Raw genomic sequence first — 11,276 nt, forward strand, 5'->3', positions numbered from 1 at the left:
ACCGCTTAGAGAATCAAAACCCAACGCAAGAAAGCTTAATATATAAATATTTCCACGAAGGTCCACGCCTTAATTCACGAAACTATGGAAAGCATAAGCAATGGCAGCATTAACATTCAAAGTAGGGGGCGTAAGTAAATTTCAACACAGAAGATTTCACAAGTAAAAACATGGTAGAATGACTAAACAAATGAACATTCAGGCATGAAGATTATCTGAGGCTTAGATCTTTTCAACTTCACGAGGGAGATTTCAAACTGTAGGCGTCCTGATCCTGATTAACACACTTGCAAGTTCTTTATACCCGCATCTATAGTGCTCTATTGCAAAGCACAGCTGCCTAATAGCCTCCCTTTTCTCCTCGGCTCCATCTGTGATCAAGATTCTCTGCTGTCCCACCTCTTTCTGTAACTCCTCGATTCTTGATTCAAGTTCTGTGTTTAGCATTTTTGCTGTTTCAGAATCCGCATTTAGCCTCGCGTTCTCAGATTGGAGGCGATGCACATTGGACTCCAAGAGTACAATTTCATTGTTGCGAGAACTTAGGTCATCATTTAATGCATGTAACTTGGCATTGACCCCATCTTTATCGGACATAAGCATGTCGTATTTCAGTTTCAACCCATCGAGATCTTTCTCCAATGTGTCTATGAATAATTTTTTCTTAAAAAGCTCAGCTTTCACACGCTCCGTATCAACTTGCCTATTGATTTCCTGTTCTTCTTGCAATTTTTCCTTCTCTATTACCTCAGCTTCGCATTTCTTGATCTCTTCTAATAATGATATACATTGCATCTGCAACTCTTCGGTTTTTGCATCATGGAAGGTCAGGAGTTCCGACATTTGAGAAATTCGAGACTCTAGTTTGGACTTCTCAATAGCGAAATTTCCAAATGTGTTTTGCAGTTCCGTATTAAGTTTCTGTATCTCAAGATCACGTTCTAATAACTCTTCTGCATACTCTGTTACCTCATCCTGCAAGTCCATCACTTGCCTTTTCTTTGACTCGAACTTGGCTTCCAATTCAGTTATATCCCTTTGAAGTTTTAAAGCCTTTGTATTTTCCATTTCACTTTGAGCCTCGTACAACTTAATCTGATTCTTAGCTGACAGGAGCTCAGCTTCCAAATTACCCACCATGGCAGTGACTGATTCGTTCTTCTGCAATTCACTCTTCAATTTGACAATTTCTTCTTCTAACAATAGAAGTTTTTGGTTGGAGACCTTTACCTCTTGTTCATACTCCAAGATTTGCTTCAGTAGCATTTCATTTTCTGGGGGTTCTCTGACTTCTTTGCTGTTTGCTGCATATTCCTGCTGGGTCTTAACTACAATGGCCATCTCTGAAAGGTCGTCTTCCATGTTCACAGATTTATGTTTCATCATTTTGTCAGAAGGAAGGGAACTCGATATCTCATTAGCAGATGAGTTAAACGATTCTGAATCAGAATCAGATGACAATAATGAAGATTCAGAGCCGTCATTTGGAGATGCATCAGAAATTCCACCACCGGAGCTTAGAGACAAATCAGAGTGAACACCTTGGCCTTCAAATTTTTGTATTTCCTGATCCTTAACTGGTGTAATCAAAGAGACACATTGATGGGAACCAGACTGGTCGTGATCGTGCCATATTTCAGTTAAATTTGCATAACGGTCAGCAAGCAAATGGTGCCTGAGGGAGATTTCCTTGATATGAGCAATTAACTCAGGCTGCTTCAACAGATTGTCAGGCACCTTCAAGGAAAGATCTATATCGTGTTCTGCCAACAATAGCATTTCACTGACCCTCTGATCTACAACTGCAACAATGAATCGGTTTAGAATCTGTCTCATGACTTATGATTTTGAGGCATTCCCATTATTGCTTTAGAACATTTTTTCTGAACGGGGCGAATAATGTCTTTTTGTTGTAGTATTGACGATAGTGTGGCTCGTTCATATAAAACAAAAATAGTACTTAAAATGATCATTTATCAAATTAATCAATTGACCCTTTAAAGTTCCCAAGGATTGCATGGTATGTCCTACCCCAGTTCAGATGTTGGGGAAAAACCCATCTCTGGATGAATGAAAATTAAAAAGACGATGAAAGCTTTGCTCGTATGCGTACCGTGGACATTTTCTGCCAGCCAAACAGAATTCTCCAGGCAAATATTGCAATTCCACCTTGGCAAATCTGACTTCACCTCATTTGCCATACCTATCCTGTCTGAATCAGGATATATGAATGAAAGAACCGTGTTTGAAACTTTTAGCACAAAACTACAGCATCTCACAAAACGGAGAAATTTATGAAATAAACAGATTACACTAAATGAATCATTTTCTTAAAAAAAAATAGTGACCGGGTTAAAAAATCCTAACAAAATATCAGTGGCAAATAAAATGAAGAGCTTGTTTGGAGGTTTGGGGGGAAAGAAATTTGAGAAAATAAAATGTATGATCAGTTTCCTTTCAAGAAAATAAAATACTTGGTGAAGATATCAAATATGTAAGAAATCGTTACAATATTATTTTAAATTAAAACATAATAATAAGAAATTGACAAAAAAATTATTTCCATGCTTACTTTAATATTGAGGCACGGAAAATGTTTACGGGAAACAGAAACAAACTAGGGCTCACCCATTTCTCCGTCGTTTCATCTGTGAATGGCTAAGATGTCTAAAAATCTAAAAGCAAAACTTCTAAGGAATGAAGCTGTCCTAAGGTAGTTAATGCACGTGGAAGGTTCGTAATGATGATTTCTAAGTAAATATGCAATAAACTCACAATCAACCCAACAAAATCCAAATTCCGCATAAACCAAAGCATTCGTGATTCGAGCATGTCTTCTCCATACATGAAATAGTACGAACACACTTCAATCATTGAATGAAAGCAAGATAACACAAATCCGGACAGATACCACAACTAAGAAACAAAATCCAGTATAGCACAGCAAAAAATTAAAAAGCTTCTAAAATCTGAGCATCAATGATCTGATCAGGGGAAAATGTGAATCGGAATCCGAATCACGAATCGGGATGAAATCACGTTAGCTAAGCAACAAAACCAAGTAATCTACAACAAAATGTTGCGAAAACAAACAAAAAAAAGAGCGTTCACACCTGTGAACTAACCTGAATTCGTAGAAACAAAAAATTACCTGAAATTTGAGGCTAATTAGCCTAAAGCGAAAGGAGAAAAGCAGCTAAACTGAATCTCGAGCTTGCAAGTTGAAATGGATAATGAATCGCGGATTGGAAGAGAAGGAAAGTCGGGGTGGGTTTGTGTAATAATTATTAAAAGGAAACAATAAGAAAAGGATGAGAGAGAGAAGACAATTGAAAGTGACTCAATTTCAAAGCAAGGGAGAAGATATTTGGGGCAGCGTGTTTCCCGCCTTATGATTTCAAATTAATATTTTTGAATAATAATTATGATATCATAAAAACTTGTGTGATACAGATTCACATGTCGTATTTGTGAGATAATCTTTTATTTGGGTTATCTATGAAAAATATTATTTTTTATGCTAAAAATATTACTTTACAATCTTTTTATTTTTTAAATCGAGTCAATCTGGATAATATCGAATTAATTCCAAATTAATATATAAATTTTTACAAAAATTTGGGTCGCACGAGCTACTCTGCCACTTTGAGACAACTAATACAAACCCAACGCTCAGGGTGATGGAAAATAATATTGAATAATTGGAGAAATTTAAATCATTAAGATCATATTGTTTTTAAGAAATATGGGTCCAAGTTCTAAATTCCATAAAAAATGTAAGTCCGAGCTATATTAATTTTTTATGTAAATTACACTATCAATATGCATGTAATTTGTAATGACTCGAATCTTTATTTGAACGAAGTACTGATTAAGACATGATTACATATTTGTTAATTGAATATTTTTAAAGAATTGATTAATTGATTCTGTTTCTAATTACATTATTCCGAGAAATCTAACTAGACGAATTAGATTATAACACGTGGTAGATAAGATTGAGTTTGGATCTTCTGAAGGAGTCTAGATACAGCCTATAAATGGATGTTGATTTCATTTGTTTCCTACATCGTTTTTCCTCAGCTAGGGATGTAAACGAACAAAAACGTTCGCGAGCTATTCAGAGCTCAGCTCGATAAAAAGCTCGTTTGAGTTCGTTTGTTAATCATGTCAAGTCAAGCTGAAGTTCGATTTTGAGCTCGATGATTTAATGAAACCAAGCTCAAGTCTAAAAATATTCAACTCGTGAGGTTGCAAATATGTTCGTTAATAAGCTCGCAAGCTCGGCTTGTTAAAGTGGCTTGAAAGCTCGAGCTTTGGCTCATTTATTAGTGTTAACAAAATTTACACTCTCACATGTGATTTAAAATTTATTCACAAATATATTTAATCTTTACCAAGCTCGAATGAAGCTCAAATTTGAGATCAATTGTATGTTTTAAGGGCTCGAAAACGACCTAAGCTCAAATCAGACTTGTTAAACAGGATAAACGAGCTATTAATCAATCAAGCTCGAAGTCGAATTGATTAACATGATAAACGAGCTTTTAACGAGCTGGGCTCGAGTTTTCACAAGCTTAGTAATTTCAAGACAATTCAAGCCGAGCCTGATGATAAAAGCTCTGATCGAGCTCGAGCCTCTATCAATCTTAAAGGAATCAAGCTCGAGCTTGATACTGTTTAGTTTGGTTTGGATTGTTTACATCCCTGTCCTCAGCTATTCTCTCTCGAGTGCTATCTATATACATTAGATTTTTTAGTCAGTTTCTATGGTAGTTTAGTGTCGATAAACTTCGGAGCTAGTTTCAACTCGAGGAAGAGTCGGTGAACTGGGAAACATAAATTGATCTGTTTTCAGCGAGTCAACGATGGACACAAGTATAATCTCAAAGCCTTAAATAGAGATTTTAGAATCATTAAGATGAACTTTGAAGCATGTTTAGTGATTCTGGATCTTGTTTGATTGTGATTTCATTATATTGGTATTGTCTAGGTTCATGGGGTAAATTTCCTGTCAGATTGTTTTAGTGAGATGCATGATGTACTGATTAAGATATTCAAGCGTAATACACGCACATATATACTGCATATGTATCTTTTGCATGACACATGTTTTAGTGCTTTGACATATGATGCATGACATATCATGCTGAGTATGATATCTTTTGAGATATACATCGTTTGTTGGAGACGCTCATCCCTATTATGTATTGTGCATGGTTGGGTATCGATAGCTACGATGTTCGACAGGACCCGAGGGCTCTGATGACCCTGAACATTGTAAGTCCGTGTCTTAATGATGAGCCTGGAAGCCAAAACCTGCCTAGAACATGTCAATACTACGCACTCAGTGCCTCTAGATTAGCATGAGATTGTTGACTTGATTATTGATATTCGAGCATATTGCAATTCAAATGCATCGTATCAGTTTGTATACTCGTGCATTCTTGTATTGAGCGGTTGTCGGTCGCGTCTTTGTTTTCATCCAGGACACTCCTTTCCACGGGGTAGGTCTTAAGTTGGACGGTTCGAACGACCAAGGCAGTGACCAGAGCAATTGAGTTTGTGTGATGATCCAGTGGAAGCTTTATTTGGTTTCTCGTATTCTCGTGCATGATTCTGATTTCGATTTGGTTGTACTAACGATTAATATCGATAGTATCGTATTGTTCTCATTTGAGTTTTAAAATTATTAAGTTATTTAATTTTCGTTGTTTAGTTACTGTTATCGATTTGAATTATTACATGCTTATTAGTCTGTTTAATAGTGGTTCGGATAAAAACTCTAAATAATTAATTATATTCAACTGATTTTTTTAGTAACTAATATTTTTAAGCACACATCGTATAATTTATTATGCCAATATGTATTAAAAAGCTAAAAAATCGATTAATTAAATTGGCGGCCATAATATATCAGTGTAAAGTAAATAATGTTGAGTTAGAAAATGGTGGTCTACAAGCATGGACCATGTTACCAAATTTACAATAAAAAGAGCATATTCCTCTCAATCAAATAAGAATATGCTAGCTACTTGCATAAAAGATATTCAAACACAACAAATTATGAATATCTATTTTATTAGACAATCTCACAAATCTATCTACATGATATATGTTAACTTAATTCATATTTGAAATGAAATATAATCTTTTAGCATAAAATGAAATATTTTTTTCTGAATCGAGTCGTGTTGAAGATACAACTTATACTCGTCAGACAGTAGAGATTATGATATATTAATTTTGGATCATCATTTAAAATATTAAATAACTGTATTGAAAAATTGACCCGATATTATTTTTAATTTTATATCTTTATTATCAAATCAGCGGCTTCATTTTAGCTTAATATAAGAATAATTTGTTTAAAACAATTGTCGTTTAATGTTTGAACGAATGCGTGAGTTTTCTTTTATATTAGCACTCAAGCACACACGTTATAATATACATTAAAATCATTTTATATAGAAATAAAATAATTTTAAAATATGGTAAATTACTTAAAATATAATGTTAAAAATAAAAACATATATGATCTCCTTAAAAATAGGATAAAATATTTTATTTTTTTTAAAAAAAAGCTATTTCAAGGATTGAGGTCAATCATCAACTTTTTTTAAAAAAATCTGTGCAAACATAAGATCTCAGATTTTCTTAATTTCAAAGAAAAGTAGATGGGTTTTTGGATAAATTTATTTAAAATAGCTTATAAGTTCTTATCTTTTATAAGTTGTTTTAGAAACGTATAAGTTGTAAGTTTTTATTTTAAAAATAAATTGTTAAAATGTTTGAATGAACTTTTTTAAACAACTTAAATATGTAAACGTGTTTGATATTATAAGATTTTTGTTTTCAAAATTACAAAAAAATAATAATATTATGAGCTAATATAAGTATATATATATATATATATATATATATATATATATATATATATATATATATTAATAAGAAAATAGTCTTATAATTTTAATATTAAAAAATAAATTTAATGTAAGATAGACTTATAAGCTTTAAATAAGTTTAGTCAAATATCATGTAAGTTTCATGTGAGAGAGAATTATATATTTATATACGTAAGATGAGTCGATCTGATTCATATTTAGAGTTAAAAATAATAATTTTGACATAAAAAGTAATTAATTTTAATTCATAAAAATAAATTCGTAAATGTCATCGCATCAAGTCTCTTAAAATTCTTATTTTATCAATTTAATTACATTTTTTAAAACCATATATTTATATGTAAATAAATTTATTTATACAAATATTACATAAAAACAAGTGGCTAATCAAGATCCATACGAAATCAACAACTTGCGGTATCTGTTTCCTACTCCGAAAAGAACACAAATTTTCCAAAGAAAATTCAATCTCGGTGGGCAGTTAGAGCCAATCAAACGACGACACGTGTGGTGTTACAGATGTAACATCCTATACCACGGGATTATTCGGTTATTTAACTGGAAGCGGCCACGCGACGTATTTTTCTTCTCACTTCTCGCCCCCACCTGCAATCTTTTTGCGCTGCCTTCGCGTATTTCCTCAAGGTAAAATCGAATCACTTTCATGTAACATCCTTTCGATCGTGTTTATAGTATTTAGTTCGAGTTCTTTGTTTAAGATTTTTGTGGGTTCGAGCTATTTGGTTGTAAGGTGTCTGTTCGTAGATTTGTTTTGGTTTTGTTTCTGATCGGTCATATGTTTTACGTTTTCGTGTGTTCTTGACGTTTTTTTTTTGTGGGATTTTGTGGGTTCTTTGTGATCTTACTTGGTATTAATCGATCCATCTAACAATTTTTGTCCTCTTGGGTTTTGTTTTCTTGATGGGTTTGTTATGTTTGCCGGTTATTGATTGAAGTCTGTTTTCGGACTGAACCTTGGATCCTCGTTTCTGTACGATGTTTATGGTTTATTTGACGAATTTATTGTTTATTTTGTTTTTTACCTCGACTGTTCCGTTTCCGAATTGTTCGAAAGATGCTAGATCTAGGAAAATATTTCAGGGGCTATCTCCTCTTTTTTGGGGGTAAAGCCTAGGTTTTGAAAATAATTATAAATACAACTTTAAAAAAAATTAATATCTTTGTCGTGATTACATAAAAAAAATTCAGTTTTACAACTCCAGCGCACCTTCTGTCTTGAAATTCATACTTGGTGCTGAGTTTGTACTTTGTTTAAATTTGGATTATTTGTTTGTGCTGAAGTTAACAAGTACTTCGTACTGAATTACAGCCCAAGTTACCTGATCTTCATGAATTCAAGAACCTCTTCTGGATCCACCGTTTCCTGTCAACTGGGAAACGAGAGCAAGTTCAATTTCTGGATTTCAGCCAGCCTCTTCCCTAGATTTTTCGGAGCGCCAGTTTCATTTGTGAACTATTTATTGTTCAAGGCTATTGTCAGGGGTGGTCCATCACTGCTTCTAAATTAAACTCTGTGTGGAAGCCTTGATTTGGACATCAGTTAGACCTCGTTCTTTCATATAATTTGGACATCATGGTTGCCTCACAACAATCAATGGTGGCTGGAACCAAATTGTTGATGCCATTACAGAATCACCTGCTTCAGGCTACGGAAGCCCTCGATGCCCTTTCGCTGGATGACCTGGATTTTTCCGATGTTTTTGGCCCTGCTCCTACTCTAACGACTCTAGCTCAAATATCTGAAGATACAGAAGATTTTGATGTCCTGTCAAAAGTGACTCGATCCCTTCAGAATGAACCAGAAGTGATCTACCGCAGATCCCACTCCTTTGTCGGACCCACTACTCGTGTAAGCCAATCAATGAAGATCGGAAATTTTACATTGCACGAGAAAGAAGACTCGCTGGCACACAAAGATGAAATTGACGAAAATGCTCTAGAGGAATTTTTCGAATCTTGTCCTGAAAATAATGTTTTGGAGAAGTCAATGTTTCGGGTTGATGGAGATTCAGTGAAGACTATCGGGTTTGAGGACTTTGAAATTTTGAAAGTTGTTGGCCAAGGTGCATTTGGTAAAGTCTACCAGGTTAGGAAGACCGGTTCATCAGAAATACTTGCAATGAAGGTGATGCGGAAAGATAAGATTGTCGAGAAAAATCATGAAGAGTACATGAAAGCAGAGAGGGATATAATGACAAAGATCGAACATCCTTTCATCATCCAACTCAGATACTCTTTTCAGGTATTAAAATCATTGGGTGCTGCGGTTTGATCTATTTATTTTAATGAAGTGTAATTGGAGTTTACTTTATGGAACTTGGTTTTAATTTGGACAACTTTTACTGTGGTGCAGACTAAATATAGATTGTACCTCATTCTTGATTTCGTGAATGGAGGCCACCTTTTCTTTCAACTCCATCATCATGGCCTATTCAGGGAGGATTTGGCCCGCATATATACTGCTGAGATGGTTTCTGCCGTTGCTCACCTCCATATGAACGGCATAATGCATAGGGATCTAAAACCCGAGAATATTCTCCTGGATTCAGAGGGCCATGTACGAATTTCTACCTCTCTATTTCTTCAAATTGTATTACAGTTGTGCACTGTTTTTGTATGTATAAATGATCAAGTAAATGTCCTCCCATGATTAGCCAGTTTCCCTTTTTCTGCACAGGGTTAACTAGAACTAAAAAGAAGTTTTTAACACAATCTCAAGCCTTCCCTTATTATATTTTGTTCTGTTTAAATACAGGCAATGCTTACTGATTTTGGTCTGGCAAAACAATTTGATGATAAAACTAGATCGAACTCAATGTGTGGAACACTGGAGTACATGGCACCTGAAATTGTTATTGGTAAAGGTCATGATAAAGCGGCAGACTGGTGGAGTTTGGGAATAATCTTGTATGAAATGTTGACTGGGAAGGTTAGTTGGAGTCTTGAAGCACATATGCTCAATTTTTGGCCCTCCTACTTCATGGAAAAATGAAATTTTAAACTTTTGGATTTTTTTTGCTTTTTCTTGAGTTTAATTTCTTGATCATATATTTGCAGCCGCCATTTTGTGGGAATAGACAAAAGATTCAGCAGAAGATACTCAAAGACAAAATCAAGCTACCATCATTTTTGTCTAATGATGCCCATTCTCTGTTAAAAGGGGTAATGCTATTTTCGTGCACTTATAGTTTGTTGATAATCTATGCCGTAGTTCTATATCCTCTTCAAAAACATTGGAAACATAAGTTTCATTCTTGATTAATTTTTCGTTCTTTTGAACTTCATTATCATTTAACGGTCAAGATATCATAGAATTGATCGCTGTCTGCTTGATTTAAACTTCAGCTGCTACAAAAAGACACAAGCAAACGTCTTGGAAGTGGACAGAAAGGCGGTGATGAGATAAAAGGACACAAGTGGTTTGCATCGATCAACTGGAAGAAACTCGAAGCTCGTGAAATTCAACCGGGATTCCTTCCTCAAGTTGCAGGAAAGCACTGCATCGCCAACTTTGATGAACGGTGGACCAAAATGCCACTCCTGGACTCCCCAGCTGCTAGTCCAAAATCTGAGGAGAATCCCTTTAAAGGTTTCAGCTATGAGAAGCCTCCTGCCCCTTTTCTGCGCTTGAATCGATAGAACCAAATAGTGTTTTAAGATTATTTCCGTAATTTGCTGTATCGTGGGGTTTATGGTTTTATGTTTTCCGCTGGTTTATGGGTTATACTCAAGACTATGTTGGATTATTGATTAGTCTGATTATGGTTTGATTAAGCTTTACTATTGCATGCTAATTATGTATAATGTAGGCGTCCTGGGTATACATTTAAGTTACTTATCATAGTATGCAAATATTTTTGAGACAGACTTAATGTTTGGGTTTTAGCAGAGGGCAGCAGTCATGGCAGTGTTGGACATAGTCGTCATGAGAATGAGACTATTCACAAAAGAGCATCATCATCGTGAGCATAGGGAGAGGTGCCGTAGGGACCGCATTAATATCATGAACTTGGTGAAAGTATATGCATCGATATCATGAACTTCGTGAAAGTATATGATAAAATACGAATTTTATCATGAAATGCTAAGTTATTAAGGCACTTCATACCTGAAACTTGTAGTCTCATAGCTTTAACCATAGCTTCCACATCCAATTTAATTTCCACATGACAATGTCCAATTTGTATGATTTCACCAAAGCTATTACACTCTTGCTTGCGAGGCTTATTAAAGCCTCTTGTATTCCAGCAAGCTATCTTCATGAGCAACCGAAAGCTCTTTTGGGTAGCCGCACCTCATTCGATTTCTTCTTGAAAGACATTTCTTCTACTTTCAATGGTAGTTTGG

At 34.8% G+C, this 11,276-nt stretch overlaps 2 protein-coding genes across 11 annotated transcripts; one reads left to right on the top strand and one right to left on the bottom strand.

Moving 5' to 3' along the window:
* Window positions 1–53: 53 nt before the first annotated feature.
* LOC140808076 (protein NETWORKED 4A-like) lies at window positions 54–3,340 on the bottom strand. 8 transcript variants are annotated; one of them, XM_073165091.1, is made up of 4 exons: window positions 3,152–3,340; window positions 2,629–2,667; window positions 2,114–2,208; window positions 54–1,802 (listed from the first exon to the last, which is right to left on the bottom strand). In XM_073165091.1, exons 2-4 carry the CDS (start codon window positions 2,646–2,648, stop codon window positions 253–255), a joined length of 1,665 nt encoding a protein of 554 aa, XP_073021192.1. In that variant the 5' UTR covers window positions 2,649–2,667; window positions 3,152–3,340; the 3' UTR covers window positions 54–252. The 8 variants fall into 8 exon arrangements, with proteins under 8 accessions (XP_073021192.1, XP_073021193.1, XP_073021198.1 ...); XM_073165092.1 differs by having other exon boundaries at window positions 2,629–2,675; XM_073165097.1 differs by lacking the exon at window positions 2,629–2,667 and having other exon boundaries at window positions 2,114–2,203; window positions 3,152–3,339.
* Window positions 3,341–7,397: 4,057 nt separating this feature from the next.
* Window positions 7,398–10,794, top strand: LOC140807638 (serine/threonine-protein kinase AtPK2/AtPK19-like). 3 transcript variants are annotated; one of them, XM_073164580.1, is made up of 6 exons: window positions 7,398–7,553; window positions 8,239–9,171; window positions 9,283–9,486; window positions 9,685–9,858; window positions 9,987–10,091; window positions 10,275–10,794. In XM_073164580.1, the coding sequence occupies exons 2-6, from the start codon at window positions 8,503–8,505 to the stop codon at window positions 10,566–10,568; spliced, it is 1,446 nt and encodes a 481-aa protein (XP_073020681.1). In that variant the 5' UTR covers window positions 7,398–7,553; window positions 8,239–8,502; the 3' UTR covers window positions 10,569–10,794. The 3 variants fall into 3 exon arrangements, with proteins under 3 accessions (XP_073020681.1, XP_073020683.1, XP_073020682.1); XM_073164582.1 differs by lacking the exon at window positions 7,398–7,553 and adding an exon at window positions 7,636–7,659; XM_073164581.1 differs by lacking the exon at window positions 7,398–7,553 and adding an exon at window positions 7,683–7,899.
* The last annotated feature ends 482 nt before the right edge of the window (window positions 10,795–11,276 follow it).

The sequence above is a fragment of the Primulina eburnea genome, chromosome 12, assembly GCF_022965805.1.
Source record: "Primulina eburnea isolate SZY01 chromosome 12, ASM2296580v1, whole genome shotgun sequence".
NCBI lineage: Eukaryota > Viridiplantae > Streptophyta > Magnoliopsida > Lamiales > Gesneriaceae > Primulina > Primulina eburnea.